General features: G+C 46.2%; 1 protein-coding gene across 1 annotated transcript in view; it reads left to right on the top strand.

Moving 5' to 3' along the window:
- Positions 1-1933: 1933 nt before the first annotated feature.
- The window catches only part of LOC147607723 (serpin-ZXA-like), a 52950-nt gene continuing 32903 nt past the window's right edge, over positions 1934-21980 (top strand). The window contains exon 1 of the mRNA XM_086790362.1: positions 1934-2455. Within this exon, the coding sequence (XP_086646488.1) occupies positions 2057-2455 (399 nt within the window). The 5' untranslated portion in view covers positions 1934-2056. The remainder of the gene's footprint in view (positions 2456-21980) is intronic.

Genomic DNA, 21980 nt, shown 5'->3' with positions numbered 1-21980 from the left:
CCTCAATACCACCGGTATTATGCAATTCGATGAACTCATGTGCCAAATGCCCCAGTCGTGACTTAGACGACAATGACAATAATGATGGCGGGGACGACACCAACATGCCCTCCACAGGAGACGATCCCCCTGCCTCCCAGTCTCCTCCTCATTACCCTCCGTCCCCGCTACATCAATAATCCCAGCCATGACCTAGCTCTCAATCCCCACCCCACCCACCCCACACTGGTACCCATAACCGCTCCTCAGCTCCCCCCACCTCTTCAACTGCCACCCTACAAATTCTCCCCTCACCATCCATCACACCACCTCCAATTCCCTCTCCACATCCCTCACCCACACCACCGTCACCCCTCCATCCCTCCATCTCAACTTGGGCCACCCCAAACACATCAAAGATATACCCTCAACATTGGCAAGGCCACCCCCTTTCCTTGCCACCACTACCTCTACTTCACTTGCTCCTCCACCTCTGTCACAATTCCCTGCTAACCTCCCTTCCCCACACCCTTGGAGGAAGGTGAGATTCCACCACCACCCCTACAGGAACATGAAGAGGTGAATCCACTCCTAAACCCGCTTAATTGGCATGACCCCTTGGATCGCATGGAGTTTGAGCAGGCCATCAATATCTTGCTCGGCCGTGACAACTCTAAAAAATGCCCATCACCAAGTTTACAAACCACCTGGACATAAATGTCCTCCGACCTTACCTCGATGCCAAACACAAAGCATGGAAACACCAACATCCGCACCACCAACATGGAGGTTACCACCGACCCCCCTCCGACGCTCGGCCCATCACATTCGACCTTATAGGCGAGCAACCCGTCTGGTGCGTCGAGCATTCCTGCTGAAACCCTATGTCTGGGTGGACAAGGCACCCCGCCACTTTATGAATCAATCCTATATGCCTACCCATCCGCAGATGCTAGGCCTAGGACCTATTCCAAAAATGAGTAAATTATTCTTAGATTTAAGCTAAAGATAGGGTGACCTAGAAAATTAAAATTTAGAAGGTTATATAGGGATTGATTTATTTAATTAGTTTATATAGGGATTAAATAGTTTATACACCATAAAATGTGCACACAAAGGTAACTTTTATCCCCTTTCATGTGCACTTTTAGATCTTTTATTTAATTAGTTTATATAGGGATTAAATAGTTTATACACCATAAAATGTGCACACAAAGGTAACTTTTATCCCCTTTCATGTGCACTTTTAGATCTTTTTCCTAGTTGAAGTGTGTAAATCATGTATTAAAAAGAGTCTTGAAATTAACCCTAACTCTAGCAAGATTGGTGAGAAAAAGAATCTAGCTTAAGATTAGAAATAGGTTAAATTTTGCTCAAATTAGGCAAAAACTTAGCGCGCCCTTGAGAATAAGCATAACTTGGCGCACCCTTGGTGGGAAAAAGAATCTAGGTTAAGCTTAGAAGTAGGTTAATTTATGCTCAAATTAGGCAAAAACCTAGTGCACCCTTGAGAATAGGAACACGTACCATAACCTTGTCTATAAGAATCCTTAGGATAACAAGTTAAAAGATCTGTGCACGGTTGGACAAAGTAATGGGCGGTCTTTATTAGGGAGGTAAAGGTCTTTCTTTCTCTTTGTTTGAGCACACACGAGGGTCTTGTTTGGCTCTCACCTTGGAGATAGCTGACCTTGCTAAGGGTGAGGCAAGGAAATGACATAGAAGGACTTGTGTGCTCTATATAGAAAGGAGTGGTGGGTGGTGGTGCTAAGGTTGGAGCTCGGGGAGGGGGGGGTGGTATTAATTAATAGCACACCACACAAAAGTGTGAATATGCAACTAGAAACATTTTAGAGGTCTTAGAGGTCATAAATTTTATTATCCGTTCAGAAAAATGTAAATGTTTTTTTGCCGAAGGGCGCGTCAAATTTAAGCTAGCTTTCCCGACACCTGTCTAGGTCTCTTAGCAGCACGCCAGTGTTTAACGAGTCACAGACCTTGTAAGCTCGAGAGTTTGAAGAGAGCTTGCGCGGACACAGTAGCTGACACTTGCTTAAGTATATACATAGAGAGAGAGATGGATATGAAGGTTCTCATCCACGAGCACTCCGATTTTCTGGTGCGCTTCTTTCAGCAGATCGCCCTTCCGGACAGTATCAACGATGTTGGTGGCATTGACAACGCGGCCGCGTCGCCCATCAGCATTTCCGTCACGCTCGCCATGGTGGCGGCGGGTGCTAAGGGCCCCACGCTGGACCAAATGGTCTCCTGCCTGCGCCTGCCCAGCTCCTTCCACGACTTCGCCTCGCAGATTCGGGCGCTGGTTCTGGCCGACGCTAGCCTCAAAGGCGGGCCCCTGCTCTCTTTCGCCAACGGCGTCTGGGTCGAGCAAACGCTGCCCCTCAAGCCCGCCTTCAAAGAGACCGTTCAGAACAAGTACGGTGTAGCTGCCCGCGCCGCTGATTTCCTGCATCAGGTCTCTCTCTCTCTCATATGAGTTTTAAGACAACTGCCTTTTAACCCTTAGACCTTTAGGGCCACATAACTAGCATAATGTGTACGAAATTGGCCTCATATATTTTGTGTGCCCTTTTGATGACGGAAAATAAGCTCTAATTGTCTCTTCAATTCATAATAAAGATGGATAATAGGAACAACAAAGGGCTACATGTGGTATGAATGATCTAGAAATGTCGATGTCAGGGTTCCCCTTTCCTACTAGTGGACGGTCAAGTGCCTCACATTCACTCCTCCTCCTTGTGCCCCTAAAGGTGAAGGAATTTGACGGAAGAAACTACCAGATCTGCAGGAATTGACATCATTATATTACTGGATGATTGCGCTGCAGATATTTTTTATGAGGGAAGCCACTCTCAGATCTGCATGCATTGACATCATTATTGAACTTCCAGAGTGCAACGTGTACTTGCACTCTGGCACAAAAGGGATTCTGCTGTATAGTTCCTCTTAGGTTGCTCTGATTTTGCATCACAAATAGGAATAAACACATGTTCAGCTTGGAAGTGGGAATATTGGTGAAGAGTACATTTGTCACATCAACACTACAACTGTTTGAAACAAGGTTGCTGGTGTGATTTCTAATGGAACACCTACTCACCTACTCACCTACTCATGTATATTGGCCACAAGCTTTGATGTAATTGAGGAACGCTTAGAAAAAGCACCTTTTAGGAACAACCCTACTTGTCGTAGCCTCTTCATATAATAATAAGATTGTCAGAAGTGATTTTATTACGTATTTACATGAATTTGAACACTCCTTGGTAATCGAAAAGCCGATAGACCAAAATACTATAGTGTGTGAGTGATGAATCGTGATTATGTTTTGACTGGCTAAGCACTGATATGCATTTTAAAAAGACAATACCAGGCCTGGTGAAATATTGTTGAAAACTTTGTAGCATCCATTTACTGAAAGTCTTTTCTGTTTTTAAACCCAAAAGGCATAGCATGAGCACAAATGAACTACAAGATGCATCTTTAATAGGATGTAAGGTGAGCTTGCTGAGAACTACTATCATTCTAGATAATAGTGGTCCCAACCAATGGATCTTGTTTATTTAGCTTTTGCAACACCAGGTTGCATACAGAGACAATGGGGATATTGAAAGAAGAAGAGGAGACCTCTATCACAGCCATAGCTAGTAGTTCCCCCAGAACATTCCTTGGTTGCATTTGAGATCCTTGGGTGCGTGTGCTTGCCTTGCACCCTCCACTTCTTCGCCTCTCAGGTACCGTCACCAGCCTGGACATTTCCCAGTATGAAAGGGGTCTAGTGGACTCCAAGATGTCTAAATATTTGGAAAGTACAAGCTTTGGGAATGGGAGATTATCCTAGAATACAAAGGACCACACTTCTAAAATTTAGGAGAGTTGCTATTTTTGACCCAACTCCGATGGAAATTCAGTTCGCGTCATTACATTTGGAATTGAGCGGATACCAAGAGTTGGCAAAGTGTCTATGACCGAATGTCTACTAGTTGGGATATTTTTAGAGGAAAGGTTTATGGAAGGACCCATCTCTTAGATTGGGACATGTGGCAAGAAAGTGGACCAAAGTGAGACAAGTGGCCTGACACTTGTTAGAAAGTGGATCAAAGTGAGACAAGTGGCCTCACACTTGTCACTTCACCTATTGTGTGGCTCTCCACTTGTCATTGTAGCCTTCTCTTGCTATTTTAGCTCATGGGAGGCCCAAATCTATAAATTGGAGCCCTCTCTCTTCATTAATGGAGGCTCTCTTGCTGCACACTAGCCTCTACCACCGTTACAGGCTGCCCTAAGGATGGCTACTCTCTTTCTCTCTCTCTTGAAGGCTGTCCATGAAGAATACCGGCTGTTGGGGACTGTTTTGGAGGCTTCCATCGGGAAGAAATACTGAAGGCAAGGGTATTTTATCATTTATTATGATTTCTAGCCATTGTACTTGTTGTACCAACCTTTGTACCTGCTGTATCAGCCATTGTACTGGTTGTACCAGCCATTGTACTTGTACTTGCTGTACCACCCATTGTACCGGTTGTACCAACCTCTATACTTGTTGTACCAACCACTGTACCTGTTGTACCAGCCACTGTACATGCTGTACCAACATTTCTACTTACTGTACCTGTTGTACCAGCCATCGTATTGGCTGTACCAACCACTGTACTTGTTGTACCAGCCATTGTACCTACTGTACCGACTGAATGGAGAGTTGTACTTGTTGTACCAGCTCTATTGCATGAAGACCCGTGGCTTTTGGGGAAGAATCAGTACCCACATGGAGGTATATGGATTATATTGTTGGCTCGGCATTTCTACAGCCTATGTTCCGGCTTGGTGCCTCGTGTTGGGCTGTGCTATGGCATTTGTATATGGATAATCTGGCATCTCCCGTGGGGAGAGTAAGACCCTCAAAGCTTGTACATGATATTATTCTCCTTGGGTAATAAAATTCTCCAAGGGGGAAGTCGGCCCATTCCGGCCGCTATATGGTGTCACATGTGCAAGATCCATTTTCAGCATTTGTGGATGTTTTGTCCAGCTTTTATGTTCTATGCAAAGTGATGATGGATGTGTTAAGGCTATGGCCATGTTTAAGTGTTTTAATATGCATTGATGGTATCAACAAGTGTGTCAAAGATCCTAGTCCCCCGGGCACCCGCCGTGAATTACATTGGTATCAGAGCATAGGCTTTCTTGGAAGCGGAGGCTTCCTCTTATCAATAAGGAAGAGAAAAGATCTCAAGTGCGGACCACACTTACTCAAAGACCCTAGTCCCCCGGGCACCCGCCACGAGTTACATTGGTATCAGAGCATAGGCTTTCTTGGAAGCGAAGGCTTCCTTTTATCAATAAGGAAGAGAAAAGATCTCAAGTGGGGACCACACTTACCATCAATGCATATCAAAACACTTAAACATGGCCATAGCCTTAACACATCCATCATCACTTTGCATAAAACATAAAAGCTGGACAAAATAGCCACAAATGCTGAAAATGGATCTTGCACATGTGACACCACATAGAGGCCGGAATGGGCCGACTCCCCCCTTGGTGTATTTTATTACCCAATATCATGTACAAGCTTTGAGGGTCTTACTCTCCCGGATTATCCATATACAAATGCCATAACACAGCCCAACACGAGGCAACCAAGCCGGAACATAGACTGTAGAAATGCCGAGCCAACAATATAATCCATATACCTCCGTGTGGGTACTGATTCTTTCCCAAAAACCACGGGTCTTCATGCAATAGAGCTGGTACAACAAGTACAACTCTCCATTCAGTAGGTACAATGGCTGGTACAGCAGGTACAGTGGTTGGTATAGCTGGTACGATGGCTGGTACAGCATGTACAATAAGTAGAAATGTTGGTACAGCATGTACAGTGGCTGGTACAACAGGTACAGTGGTTGGTACAGCAAGTATAGAGGTTGGTACAGCCGGTACAATGGGTGGTACAACAAGTACAAGTACAATGGTTGATACAGCAGGTACATAGGCTAGTACAATAAGTATAATGGCTAGAAATCATAATAAATGATTAAATACCCTTGCCATTGTACTTGTACAGCAAGTACAAGTACAATGGCTGATACAGTAGGTACATAGGCTAGTACAATAAGTATAATGGCTGGTACAGCAGGTACAGTAAGTAGAAATGTTGGTACAGCATGTACAGTGGCTGGTACAACAGGTATAGTGGTTGGTACAGCAAGTATAGAGGTTGGTACAGCCGGTACAATGGGTGGTACAGCAAGTACAAGTACAATGGCTGGTACAACCAGTACAATGGCTGATACAGCAGGTACAAAGGTTGGTACAACAAGTACAATGGCTAGAAATCATAATAAATGATAAAATACCCTTGCCTTTAGTATTTCTTCGCGATGGAAGTCTCCAAAACAGTCCCCAAGAGCCGGTATTCTTCATGGGCAGCCTTCAAGAGAGAGAGAAAGAGAGTAGCCATCCTTAGGGCAGCCTGTAACGGTGGTAGAGGCTAGTGTGCAGCAAGAGAGCCTCCATTAATGAAGAGAGAGGGCTCCAATTTATAGATTTGGGCCTCCCATGAGCTAAAATGGCAAGAGAAGGCTACAATGACAAGTGGAGAGCCACACAATAGGTGAAGTGACAAGTGTGAGGCCACTTGTCTCACTTTGATCCACTTTCTAACAAGTGTCAGGCCACTTGTCTCACTTTGGTCCACTTTCTTGCCACATGTCCCAATCTAAGAGATGGGTCCTTTCATAAACCTTTCCTCTAAAAATATCCCAACTATTAGACATTCTGTCATAGACACTTTGCCAACTCTTGGTATCCGCTCAATTCCAGATGTAATGACGCGAACAGAATTTCCATCGGAGTTGGGCCAAAAATAGCAACTCTCCTAAATTTTAGGAGTGTGGTCCTTTGTATTCCAGGATAATCTCCCATTCCCAAAGCTTGTACTTTCCAAATATTTAGACATCTTGGAGTCCACTAGACCCCTTTCATACTGGAAAATGTCCAGGCTGGTGATAGGTACACTGCGTCTGCAAGCATTTGTGGCTGAATGGACATATCATCATTTCTAAATAGGATGTCCAAATGACCTTGATCATCCTAACTTCGCTAGGTTAGTCTTCAAGTCTTTCATATGGAACAAAGTACCATTCTACGAATATTGTATATAATAAAGAGAGCTAATGCTTTGTTATTGTCAAATCCCCACGGATCCCCTCGTGATCGATCTCGGTTCGAAACTCGAATCCTGCAAACAAACAAACAAACAAACAAACAAACAAGCAAGGGGGTGCAGGCCTGACTCACCTCCCAACCATGACAGCCGTGGGCGAGCCCATAGTCTTGGCTGTCCCCACCGAGCCACGAGCTGAGCTAACTAGGATGACGTACCGACCAATCTCCTCCTCGCGACGTCCCATACCACCACGAAGCTGCCCTCGCGGGCCTCGAGACTGCTGTCGGCCTCGGCTGCATAAAGAAGGTGCACGTCTGCACTAGATCCAGGCTCCAAGACCATAGAGCTCTCACAAACTCGCGAGACTCTCTATCCTCCAATAACTAACCTTGGCCACCCTTTTATAGGCTCTTGGCCGGTCATCGGGCATCCACACTTGGGTTCCCGGCCGTCCATACTTGGGTGCCCGCCCGTTGGTATTTCCCTAACTCAGCTCGTCAATCAGCCTGCCTAGTTCCAAGCTTTCCCAAGCCTCGAAACTAGTCTTGCATGCATATAGCACACGGTAGATACCCACTGTGCACATGACATACTCCCCTTCCTCTAAGAGCTCACTCCTGAGCTCACTAAAAAGCCAGGGTAATCTCTCTGAAGAGAAGTCAATGTCTCCCATGTAGCGTCCTCCTCAACACGATCCTTCCACTTGATCTTGTATTCCGTGATAAGCGTATGACGCAATCTTTGTTCACGAAAGCCAAGAATCTTTTCAGGTTCGTGCGGAACAAATGTCATGTCCTGGACATCTATAATTTCTTGAGGAGTAACTAACTGATCTGCTCCACCCAGTACTTCCTTAAGTCTACTGACATGAAATACAGGATGAACTTTCACATGAGAAGGCAAATCCAATTCATATGCAACTGAACCAATCTGTCGTGAAACACGAAATGGTCCACAGTATCTAGGGGATAATTTCGGAGATCTACCTGTTCGTAAAGTCTCAGAATCTTTCGGAACTCGCAAATACACCATCGTTCCTTCAGAGAACTCTCTAGGTGAACGATGTCTATTAGAATAAAACTTGTCTCGGTCTTGAGCACTTCTAATAGATTCCTTTGCAACTTGTAACATTTCTTGCATATCTTGCAAAAAATTACGTGCTGCATCATGCTGAAGTCCTGAGAATCCTACTGTAACAGGTGATCTTGGTTGAAAACCGTACATAAGCATGAAAGGACTAAATCCTGTACTCGTATGCTTAGTTTTGTTATATGGATTTAGGCATACCATGATGCTTGAAGATATTAGCAAGAAAAAGTTTTACCATATGATCAACTTTAATGGTTTTCTTGACGGGCAAGAAATGAGCTTGCTTGCTAAACCTGTCCACAATGGTCCAAATAGCATTATTCCCAAGCTCGGATCTAGGCAAGTCCATAATAAAATCCATAGTAATACTTTCCCAAGGTTGCAAGGGAATAGGCAATGGCTGAAGCAAACCTGGAGGTTTTTGCCTGTCAAATTTCACCTTCTGGCAAGTAATACATGCACGTACATAAGCCTCAATGTCTTTACGCATGCTTGGCCAAAAGAAATCTCTCTCAATCATGCGTGTAGTGGGCATGATACCTCTATGACCAGCATAAGGTGGAGCGTGACATTCCTCCATAACCTTTGGACGCAAATCCTTTACCACACATAGGCAATTATTCTTTATAAGATAACCCTCGTTGATAACATAAGAGGCATGTGAGTGACCAGCCATCAAATCAGTCCATATATGGCAAAAATCAGCATCCAAATGATACAAATCACGCATAGCAGATAAGTCCCCATGAGAGGCCAGTGAGACTGCAGCCACATAAGGCCTCCTGGATAATGCATCTGCCACCACATTTTTCTTTCCCAGAGTATGCATAATCTGAAAATGAAACACGGAAAGAAAGTTTGCCATTCTCATCTGTTTCTCCGAAAGCTTTGTTTGAGATAGAAAGTATCTCAAGCTTTGATGATCTGTCTTGACTACAAATTCAGCCCCAAGAAGATAATGTTTCCATATCTTTAAGGCATGAATTATAGCCAAGAGCTCTTTCTCATAGATATCCATATGAAGCTCAGCATCATGCAAACGACGGCTCTCGTATGCAACTGTATGCCCTTCTTGATTTAGGACAGCCCCTATACAATCGCCACAAGCATCGCATTCTACTACGAATGATCTTTGCAAGTCAGGAACAATCAATACGGGTCCATATATGATGGCATGCTTGAGTTGCAAGAAAGCATCCTGTTCTTTTGAAGTCCATATGAAAGTGGTTTTCTTCTTTGTGAGATCATGTAAAGGGGTGGCTATCATAGCAAAATGCCTTATGAAACGCCTATAATATGAACATAATCCGAGAAAACTACGTACTTGATGTACGTTTTGCAATTCTGGCCAATTTCGAATGGTCTCTATCTATGCAGGATTCATTGTTACTCCATGCTTGGATACAATGTGACCCAAATAATGTATCACTGAAAGGAAGAACTCACTTTTCTTGGCATTAATGAAAAGTTTATGCTTCCGCAACTCTTCGAACACTGTGACCAAATGAGTTCTGTGTTCCTGCTCATTCTTGGAGAAAACCAAGATATCATCAAAGAATACACCTCTGAATTTGCGATTTCGGAATATCCTATCCATCATTCGATTAAACGTGGCAGGAGCATTGGTGAGACCAAAGGGCATCACCAAAAATTCATATAATCCAAAGGCTGTCCTGAATGGAGTTTTATGGACATCTTGTGGCACCACTCGTATTTGGTGATAACCACTCTTCAAATCAAGACGGCTGAAACAAGCCGAACCATCAAGCTTATCCAAAATGTCATCAATACGCGGAATTGGGAATCTATTCTTGATGGTAAGCTTATTTAAAGTTCTATAGTCCACACACACGCGAAATGAGCCGTCTTTCTTTTGAACTAGAAGCAGAGGAGAGCAATAAGGTGAGGAACTAGGTTGAACCAAACCTTTCTCTAAAAGCTCATTTACCTGTTTCATGATCTCTTGTTGTGCGGCACTCACACGGTATGCGGATTTGTTAGGTGGAGACCTACCTGGCACAAGATCTATGCGATGATCTTCGGGCCTATGGGGAGGTAATTCACCTGGCAATGTTGATATCAGCAAAACAATCGTTGAATGCATGAAGAAAATTCAGCCTATCGTAAGTCATAGCATCCACATTTTGATAACTTGGTATAATCCTATCACGAACAAAAACCAAGTACACAGAAAGACTCTTTTTCATTGCTTTATTAATTTAGATGTGAGATACAAGTGGGATGGAATCTCCTTCTTTGCCAACATCAATGAAATGCATGCGGCCTCTATGCATGAAAGAAATCATGTTGGTCTTGTACTCTTTGCGGGGCTCAAGCCTATGATGTCATGGCTTACCCAGCAATACAGCACATCCATTTAATGGTGCAACTAAGAAATGTTCATTATCAAGGTAGCCCTGGATATGTATGCGCAACTTCCCTATCAATGGGGTAACCAGCACCTCTTTACCAACAAAAGTAGCTTCGGCTTCAATCTGAGGTCCCATGTTTTCAACCTCAATACCCAAGGCAGCTGCCGTTTGTATAGAGATGAAGTTATCGGTTGCACAGTCATCAAACATGAATAAGGCGGGCTGATTCTTGATTTGACCCCAAGCCTTGCATACCATCCACTCTTTTGCATATGATTTGTGTTTCCCTGCACATCGGAAACTGCATGTACACTAGCCTTGGTCTGCTTGTCCTCGTGCTTTGGTTTGCGGTCAGGGCATTGTGGAAACATGTGCTCTTTGGTGCCACAAGAAAAATTTTTTCCCTCCTTGGCATGTTGCTCTCTTTGCTCCGAGGTCAAGCCAAATTTGTTCTTCTTTGGGCCCTGATCTTTAGATGAGATATTTTCAGCTCTACCTCCGTTGTGGGTCTCCCGGAAGTTCTTTTTAGGTGGCTGTCCACCTTTTTGCAGATTTGGGACAGCCTTGTCTTTCCCCTTTGAACCGCCTTGATCTTGCTTAATTTTGAGCACCAATTGCTCCGTAGCAAGAGTAGAGACTGTAAGCTGTTGCAAAGTATGTTTCGGGTGCAATTCAGTGCCCGAACGATAAGATAAGCTGGTTGCAATCCGGAGCGAAACTTCCTCTTTCTTTCATCCTCAGTGATTTGCATAAAAGGAGTTACCTCCAGCAACATTTTCCGAAACTTGTTGACATACTGTTGCACACTTTCATTATCTCTTTGCTCAAGTCTATCCCACTTTTGGGTGAGAGTTTGCTCCGCATTTGGTGGCAAAAACTGAGCATAGAATCTGTCCTTAAACTCCTTCCAGGTGCAAATGGGGTCTTTTGGTGATCTTTTCAGTGATCCACGAATGAGCAGCGGTCCCTTTCAAAAACATCAAACTTAACGGACTTGTCACGTGCTTTAAATTCCTTGAGCTTTTTGGCATGAGGCTCATGGTCCTCTCTTTTTCTTTTCCCCTTATCCAATGGGGTAGCCCTATTTGCCTGGGGTCCATGGTCCATCATGGAAGTTTCATGAAGCACGGTGGCATGTGCTCCACGAACTTGAGAATCAGATGCATGTGACTTTCCTGCATAAGGCAATGTCTCTCCATGAGACAACTCAGTAGGCAAAGCTCTTCTAGTGGCAGACCTGTCACCCCTACCATGGGATACATGTCTTGAATGCATGTGACCATCATGCCCTCCATGAGCACTAGCATACATATACCTGTCAGGCTTTGTGCCTTGTGGAGAAGATGCATGACGAGAGGTGACTGTCACCTCTTCCTTTTGCATAAATGACCTCAACCTTTGAGATGCGGGATCTCCATGCTTCAAGCGAAGTGGATTTCTGAATTTCAGCTCTCCATCTTTCCCCTCTTTGATGTCACCTTTGCGGAGGAGGTAAGAAAGTGCCAACTCCCTTGGTTTCTTGCCCACTTCCCGTGCCATGGACTCAAAAGTCACATCTACCATTGCATCGGCTTTCCTTGCTTCAATGGCACGATGCACATGGGGATCTTCATGCAAAAATTTCAGCTGTTGCTCTTGTGCTTGCAAAAGCTTTCTCATATGCTCCATTTCAGCCCTCATTGCATCTGGCTCTTCTTCTTGCATGACTGTCTTTCCTCCAGACAGTTGTCCCTTTGAATCACTATCATTTACCCTCTCAAGGGGCTTGTGCCTTCCTCGTAGAGCATCAGAACCACGCGAGGCACTTGATGGGCCCCTTGAATTTGGCACTTCCAAAGGGTGGCCTTGGTTGTCCATTGTGTTAAGTGTGCTAGAAGCGGGGTGTCCAATACACAGGTTCGTTTCCCCGCTAAGAAGAGGGAAATAACTGTGCTCTGATACCAATGAAACCGATCCCGTCAAGTGGGAATAGACTCCGTTGGACACCCACACGCGTAATAGCACAACTTAAATATCACAATTTGAAATGGACAACTTAATAACAGCTGAAAATTGAAATGAAATGAAATGTTGATAGATGGACACCAGCATTGGGGCCGGAACGGGCCGACCCCCCCCTCAATATATGATATATTATTGGGAGTATTTAACAAATACAATGCTCCATGGGTTCAATGAACGAGATGATGTCCGTGTACAACTGAGATGAATACAGTACCAAACAAAAGGTTCAAAGTAGATGTTCGAAGGAGAGCGACCACTTGAGTGGTCGAGTCTCTACGGTCCTGTGCCTTCACTAGAATCCGCGGAGAGCGCCCCACTAGTGTTCCAGGACCACGCACAAACAGGCGCTCCCGTACTAACGCCTGGCTCTCCCGATCTGGGCACCTTTGGACCGTGGTTCTCCAAAAGCTTGGACTACCCGGCACTGAACCGGTGTTAGCGGTAGAGGGAATCCTTTATCAGATTTACAACAAAGTTCTGTACTTAAATCTGAATTCACTTACTTGTAGCTCGCAAATGGAAGACAAATACCCGAGGTGTTTGTGTGGAGCTACTTGAGAGGGACACCAGGGCGCAGCAGCCTGTCGAGGAGAAGGAGCTGCTTGTGTAGAAGGTGTAACCACCTAGGAGGTGCAGGGCCGCCTGTAGTAGCCGCCTATGGAAGGGAGGTGCAACCGCTTGCAAAGGAGCACAGCCGATTGCTGTGCAAGACACAGCCGCCTGCTGTGGAGGAGGAGGAAGCGTAGCTGCTCGCAAGGGGAGGATGAGGAGGGCAGCCTGCTGTGGGAGGCGCTGTCACCTAGAAAGTGCAGAAGTCGCTTGCTGCAGCTGCCTGTATGGGCAAGAGACACCCGGCTGCAGCCGCCCGTGGGGAGGAGGCACAACCGCCCGCAGTAAACAGGTGCAGCCGCCTGTGGCTGCGAGTGGGAGAGAGGCACAGTCGCCTGAAGGAGGCGTAGCCGCCTGAGGAGATGGTGAAACCGCGTGGCTGCAGGAGCACAGCCGCCTGCTATGGTCGCTTGCAGAGGAGAGGGCAGCCTGTTGGAGAACAAACACAGCCGCCAACTGAAGAGGTGGAGGTAGCGCAGCCTGAAGAGAGTAGTAACCACCTGGCTGCAGCCGCTTGGTGGTGCAGCCGCTTGAGAGCCAACGAGGAGGAGATAATCGCCGGCCCTATGCCTTTACGGGTGGGGTGGTCGCTCTCTTTTGTAGAGATTGGAGAGGAGTTACACGACCACAGCTGGCCGGCTCCCCAAGCTTGCATGGGGGCGGCCAGCTTCAAGGTGTGGTGTGGGTAGGTGGCCATGCACCCACCCCCACACACATAAAGGGTTAAGTGTGGGGGTTTCCCTCCCCACCTTGGCCCATATGTGGGTGCCCATAATGGGTGCCCACTTTTAAATGAATGTGAACTTATAACCTTATAAAATGAAAGGTTAGAAATAAAACTATTAAACCAACAAGTGCAATACACTTACCACCTGTTCACACGCAACAAAACTCGTCAGAAGACAGAGCAAACTTCACGACTCACTGGCAGGCGTCCCCGCTCAGTAAGTGGCACGTCAAACAGGCAAACACAAAAATACAAGTCATGCGAAAACAAACATGCAAAACATGAGTGCATGTGCAAATAGTGTCATGGACATATCTCCCATTCATGGAACAAGTACAAAACATCTGTCGGCACAAAAATGGCACGACCGAAAACGTAAATCTCGGTCTTCCTATGGAGTGACAGTCCCATAGGTAAAACACAGTTCCAGGCACGAGCCTCCCTATGGAGTGACAGTCCCATAGGCAAGACACGGCACAAATACTGGCTTTTCCATGGCGTGACAATCCCATGGATAGAACACAGTCCAGGTCATACACGGGTGGCACCAGTCTGGCTTCCGTCTATACGACACCATCTTGCTAACACGGGTGGCACCAGTCTGGCTCCCGTCCATGTTAAGCAAAAATAGTAGCCATTCACATGAGACACCGGCGTGGCCTTAAGTGAACGAGACACAAATCTGGAGATGGACCAAATGGTCGGTCTGATCCCACATATTTCCGAAAAAGACTCACATGAAATGCGTTGTGAATCTTCCAATGACTAGGTAAAGCAAGCCTGTATGACACTTCATTGATCTTTTGAATCACCTTGAAGGGTCCATAATAGCAAGGAGAAAGCTTAGGATATGATCCTTCTCGTCCTGGCCTCTTCCGAAGCCTAGCCTTCTCAAATTTCAGCAAAACCCAATCACCTTCTTTGACTTGCATGTCCCTTCTATGCTTGTCAGTAGCCATTTTATGCTTATCTTGAGACCTTGCAATGGTTGTCCGCACGTGAGCAAAGGCTACATCCAAGTCACGAACATATTCATCAGCTGCAAAAATCTCATCCTTTGTACGAAGGATGGGTGGCAAAACCACTCTGCCATAAATAATCTCAAACGGGGCCTTTCCCGTGGAGGCATGGATCGTGTTGTTTTAGGCAAACTCAACAAGTGGAAGATACTTCTCCCATGCAATCTTTTGATCTGCCACATAACACTTCAACAAATCCAACACGACTGAATTTGCACCTTCACTTTGGCCATCCGTTTGGGGATGATAAGCTAATGAAAACTCAAGTTTAGTACCCATATTATCAAATAAAGCCCTCCAAAAGAGGCTCGTAGTCTTGGAATCTCTATCCCCAACAATGGATTTAGGCATACCATGATGCTTAAAGCAGAGTCACATGGGGACGGGGACGGGGACGGGCCGTCCCGGGGACGGGGTCGGGAACGGCAAAAAAAAACCTCTTTTTTAAAAGCAATTTAGGAGTTGTATGCATGACATACATATAGAGACACACTTTGAACAAAATTTTACACCGAATAGACAAAAAAACAAGAGTCATTTTGAGCAAAATGCGCTAATAAAACATCGATGGCACACCGATTATGTGATTGATAGTCTGATAGATACAAAGAGATAAGTACATGCCTCATGGGCAGTGAGGGTTACAAAAAAGAGTGGGTACAAAATAGAGATACTAGATGATAGATCACAATAGATCATGCAATTCCATGCCCTTGAACCACTGCCCACTCCACGACTAGTGTAGTGGACCTCATCCCACCATGACCATGTGTGCACCGCCGGCCTCCTTCGTGAAGAGCCCGCAACGGAAGATGTGGCGGCGGCGCCTTCACCTTGAGATGCCATGAATGATGATAGTGTGAGAGAGAGGGAAGAAGGGTGCAATAGAGAGTTGCAAGTTGCCGCTTGACTCTTGAGGCTTGCAAGTCTCAAGAGGGATGGATCATGGAACTTGGAGAGAGAGAGAGAGAGAGAGAGAGAGATGGCTTGGAAGTTGGCACAATGTAGATAGTATATAGAGAGAGAGAGGGCTAACTTGCCACTTGGGCCTTGAGGCTTGGACAATGGAACATGGAACTTTGGAAGCTTGAGGCTTGAGCAATGAGGCTTGAAGCTTCAAACTTGAGTGTGGAGAAAAGTCCTAAAGTGTGCCTTCTTTTATAGCTGGAAATTTGCCCGTTTCTAGCCGTTTCTGGCCGTTTATGACCCCTGTCTGCGTCCCCTGTCTGCGTCCCCTGTCTGCGTCCCCTGCTCGTCCCGCGTTTCGGGAACGCGTCCCCGGGACGACTGTATGCGTCCCCATTCTGCACGGCGTCCCCTGCGCGTCCCCCCGCGTCTCGCGTCCCTAAGGGCCGTCCCCGCGTCCCCGTGTGACTCTGGCTTAAAGATATTAGCAAGAAAAAGCTTTACCATATGATCAACTTTAATGGTTTTCTTGACGGGCAAGAAATGAGCTTGCTTGCTAAACCTGTCCACAATGGTCCAAATAGCATTATTCCCAAGCTCGGATCTAGGCAAGTCCATAATAAAATCCATAGTAATACTTTCCCAAGGTTGCGAGGGAATAGGCAATGGCTGAAGCAAACCTGAAGGTTTTTGCCTGTCAAATTTCACCTTCTGGCAAGTAATACATGCACATACATAAGCCTCAATGTCTTTACGCATGCTTGGCCAAAAGAAATCTCTCTCAATCATGCGTGTAGTGGGCATGATATATCCATCATTCGATTAAACGTGGCAGGAGCATTGGTGAGACCAAAGGGCATCACCAAAAATTCATATAATCCAAAGGCTGTCCTGAATGGAGTTTTATGGACATCTTGTGGCACCATTCGTGTTTGGTGATAACCACTCTTCAAATCAAGACGGCTGAAACAAGCCGAACCATCAAGCTTATCCAAAATGTCATCAATACGCGGAATTGGGAATCTATTCTTGATGGTAGCTTATTTAAAGCTCTATAGTCCACACACACGCGAAATGAGCCGTCTTTCTTTTGAACTAGAAGCAGAGGAGAGCAATAAGGTGAGGAACTAGGTTGAACCAAACCTTTCTCTAAAAGCTCATTTATCTGTTTCATGATCTTCTCTTGTTGTGCGGCACTCATACGATATGCGGATTTGTTAGGTGGAGACCTACCTGGCACAAGATCTATGCGATGATCTTCGGGCCTTTGGGGAGGTAATTCACCTGGCAATGTTGATATCAGCAAAACAATCGTTGAATGCATGAAGAAAATTCAGCCTATCGTAAGTCATAGCATCCACATTTTGATAACTTGGTATAATCCTATCACGAACAAAAACCAAGTACACAGAAAGACTCTTTTTCAAAGCTTTATTAATTTGGATGTGAGATACAAGTGGGATGGAATCTCCTTCTTTGCCAACATCAATGAAATGCATGCGGCCTCTATGCATGAAAGAAATCATGTTGGTCTTGTACTCTTTGCGGGGCTCAAGCCTATGATGTCATGGCTTACCCAGCAATACAGCACATCCATTTAATGGTGCAACTAAGAAATGTTCATTATCAAGGTAGCCCTGGATATGTATGCGCAACTTCCCTATCAATGGGGTAACCAGCACCTCTTTACCAACAAAAGTAGCTTCGGCTTCAATCTGAGGTCCCATGTTTTCAACCTCAATACCCAAGGCAGCTGCCGTTTGTATAGAGATGAAGTTATCGGTTGCACAGTCATCAAACATGAATAAGGCGGGCTGATTCTTGATTTGACCCCAAGCCTTGCATACCATCCACTCTTTTGCATATGATTTGTGTTTCCCTGCACATCGGAAACTGCATGTACACTAGCCTTGGTCTGCTTGTCCTCGTGCTTTGGTTTGCGGTCAGGGCATTGTGGAAACATGTGCTCTTTGGTGCCACAAGAAAATTTTTTTCCCTCCTTGGCATATTGCTCTCTTTGCTCCGAGGTCAAGCCAAATTTGTTCTTCTTTGGGCCCTGATCTTTAGATGAGATATTTTCAGCTCTACCTCCGTTGTGGGTCTCCCGGAAGTTCTTTTTAGGTGGCTGTCCACCTTTTTGCAGATTTGGGACAGCCTTGTCTTTCCCCTTTGAACCGCCTTGATCTTGCTTAATTTTGAGCACCAATTGCTCCGTAGCAAGAGTAGAGGCTGTAAGCTGTTGCAAAGTATGTTTCGGGTGCAATTCAGTGCCCGAACGATAAGATAAGCTGGTTGCAATCCGGAGCGAAACTTCCTCTTTCTTTCATCCTCAGTGATTTGCATAAAAGGAGTTACCTCCAGCAACACTTTCCGAAACTTGTTGACATACTGTTGCACACTTTCATTATCTCTTTGCTCAAGTCTATCCCACTTTTGGGTGAGAGTTTGCTCCGCATTTGGTGGCAAAAACTGAGCATAGAATCTGTCCTTAAACTCCTTCCAGGTGCAAATGGGGTCTTTTGGTGATCTTTTCAGTGATCCACGAATGAGCAGCGGTCCCTTTCAAAAACATCAAACTTAACGGACTTGTCACGTGCTTTAAATTCCTTGAGCTTTTTGGCATGAGGCTCATGGTCCTCTCTTTTTCTTTTCCCCTTATCCAATGGGGTAGCCCTATTTGCCTGGGGTCCATGGTCCATCATGGAAGTTTCATGAAGCACGGTGGCATGTGCTCCACGAACTTGAGAATCAGATGCATGTGACTTTCCTGCATAAGGCAATGTCTCTCCATGAGACAACTCAGTAGGCAAAGCTCTTCTAGTGGCAGACCTGTCACCCCTACCATGGGATACATGTCTTGAATGCATGTGACCATCATGCCCTCCATGAGCACTAGCATACATATACCTGTCAGGCTTTGTGCCTTGTGGAGAAGATGCATGACGAGAGGTGACTGTCACCTCTTCCTTTTGCATAAATGACCTCAACCTTTGAGATGCGGGATCTCCATGCTTCAAGCGAAGTGGATTTTTGAATTTCAGCTCTCCATCTTTCCCCTCTTTGATGTCACCTTTGCGGAGGAGGTAAGAAAGTGCCAACTCCCTTGGTTTCTTGCCCACTTCCCGTGCCATGGACTCAAAAGTCACATCTACCATTGCATCGGCTTTCCTTGCTTCAATGGCACGATGCACATGGGGATCTTCATGCAAAAATTTCAGCTGTTGCTCTTGTGCCTGCAAAAGCTTTCTCATATGCTCCATTTCAGCCCTCATTGCATCTGGCTCTTCTTCTTGCATGACTGTCTTTCCTCGAGACAGTTGTCCCTTTGAATCACTATCATTTACCCTCTCAAGGGGCTTGTGCCTTCCTCGTAGAGCATCAGAACCATGCGAGGCACTTGATGGGCCCGTTGAATTTGGCACTTCCAAAGGGTGGCCTTGGTTGTCCATTGTGTTAAGTGTGCTAGAAGCGGGGTGTCCAATACACAGGTTCGTTTCCCCGCTAAGAAGAGGGAAATAACTGTGCTCTGATACCAATGAAACCGATCCCGTCAAGTGGGAATAGACTCCGTTGGACACCCACACGCGTAATAGCACAACTTAAATATCACAATTTGAAATGGACAACTTAATAACAGCTGAAAATTGAAATGAAATGAAATGTTGATAGATGGACACCAGCATTGGGGCCGGGACGGGCCGACCCCCCCCTCAATATATGATATATTATTGGGAGTATTTAACAAATACAATGCTCCATGGGTTCAATGAACGAGATGATGTCCGTGTACAACTGAGATGAATACAGTACCAAACAAAAGGCTCGAAGTAGATGTTCGAAGGAGAGCGACCACTTGAGTGGTCGAGTCTCTACGGTCCTGTGCCTTCACTAGAATCCGCGGAGAGGCACCCCAGTGGTGTTCCAGGACCACGCACAAACAGGCGCTCCCGTACTAACGCCTGGCTCTCCCGATCTGGGCACCTTTGGACTGTGGTTCTCCAAAAGCTTGGACTACCCGGCACTGAACCGGTGTTAGCGGTAGAGAGAATCCTTTATCAGATTTACAACAAAGTTCTTTACTTAAATCTGAATTCACTTACTTGTAGCTCGCAAATGGAAGACAAATACCCGAGGTGTTTGTGTGGAGCTACTTGAGAGGGACACCAGGGCACAGCAGCCTGTCGAGGAGGAGGAGGAGCTGCCTGTGTAGTAGGTGTAACCACCTAGGAGGTGTAGGGCCGCCTGTAGCCGCCTATGGAAGGGAGGTGCAACCGCCTGCAAAGGAGCACAGCCGATTGCTGTGCAGGACACAGCCGCCTGCTGTGGAGGAGGAGGAAGCGTAGCCGCCTGCAAGGGGAGGATGAGGAGGGCAGCCTGCTGTGGGAGGCGTTGTCACCTGGAAAGTGCAGAAGTCGCCTGCTGCAGCTGCTTGTAGGGTGGCGCAGCCGCCTGTATGGGCAAGAGACACCCGGTTGCAGCCGCCCGTGGGGAGGAGGCACAACCGCCCGCAGTAAACAGGTGCAACCGCCTGTGGCTGCGAGTGGGAGAGAGGCGCAGTCGCTTGAAGGAGGCGTAGCCGCCTGAGGAGATGGTGAAACCGCCTGGCTGCAGGAGCACAGCCGCCTGCTATGGTCGCTTGCAGAGGAGAGGGCAGCCTGCTGGAGAACAAACACAGCCGCCAACTGAAGAGGTGGAGGTAGCGCAGCCTGAAGAGAGTAGTAACCGCCTGGCTGCAGCCGCTTGGTGGTGCAGCCGCCTGAGAGCCAACGAGGAGGAGATGATCGCCGGCCCTATGCCTTTACGGGTGGGGTGGTCGCTCTCTTTTGTAGAGATTGGAGAGGAGTTACACGACCACAGCTGGCCGGCTCGCCAAGCTTGCATGGGGGCGGCCAGCTTCAAGGTGTGGTGTAGGTAGGTGGCCATGCACCCACCCCCACACACATAAAGGGTTAAGTGTAGGGGTTTCCCTCCCCACCTTGGCCCATATGTGGGTGCCCATAATGGGTGCCCACTTTTAAATGAATGTGAACTTATAACCTTATAAAATGAAAGGTTAGAAATAAAACTATTAAACCAACAAGTGCAAAACACTTACCACCTGTTCACACGCAACAAAACTTGTCAGAAGACAGAGCAAACTTCACGACTCACTGGCAGGTGTCCCCGCTCAGTAAGTGGCACGTCAAACAGGCAAACACGAAAATACAAGTCATGCGAAAACAGTTTCAAACATGCAAAACATGAGTGCATGTGCAAATAGTATCATGGACATATCTCCCATTCATGGAACAAGTACAAAACATCTGTCGACACAAAAATGGCACGACAGAAAACATAAATCCCAAGTCTTCCTATGGAGTGACAGTCCCATACGTAAAACATAGTTTCAGGCACGAGCCTCCGTATGGAGTGACAGTCCCATAGGCAAGACACGGCACAAATACTGGTTCTTCCATGGCGTGACAATCCCATGGATAGAACACAGTCCAGGTCATACACGGGTGGCACCAGTCTGGCTCCCGTCCATACGACACCATCTTGCTAACACACGGGTGGCACCAGTCTGGCTCCCGTTTATGTTAAGCAAAAATACTAGCGCCTTCACATGAGACACCGGCCTGGCCTCAAGTGAACGAGAGACAAATCTGGAGATGGGACAGCCGACCAGCTCATATGAGGGATATATAAGGGAGTGCACCCTTCCTCTCATTTTTCATCTCATTCTTGCATATCTGCTAGAGGTCACTGGCTGTAGCAACAATCTCTTATGCTTGGAATCACCTACGAGGTTCCCTCGTGCTCATTTTCAGCAATAATCAACTCTTCACAGCCTTCTATAGTTTGTGCTTTGGACCTACAACTTGTGTTTGGTCTTCCTTGCATGGGGTTAGGGACGAATTCAACAAGGTTAGGGGAGCCCTGGGATTAGGGAAAGCGAGCTTGGATGAGTGTCTAAGGTTCAAAATTAATAAATCTAATGTTATTGGCTGACCAGCTCATATGAGGGATATATAAGGGAGCACACCCTTCCCCTCATTTTTCATCTTATTCTTGCATATCTGCTCGAGGTCATTGGCTGTAGCAAGAAT

Source organism: Cibotium barometz, chromosome 55 (genome assembly GCF_041138505.1).
Source record: "Cibotium barometz isolate CiBa-2024 chromosome 55, ASM4113850v1, whole genome shotgun sequence".
In the NCBI taxonomy this organism is placed as follows: Eukaryota; Viridiplantae; Streptophyta; class Polypodiopsida; order Cyatheales; family Cibotiaceae; genus Cibotium; species Cibotium barometz.
The sequence above is the reverse complement of the archived record's forward strand: the minus strand, read 5'-3'. Positions and strand labels throughout refer to the sequence as shown.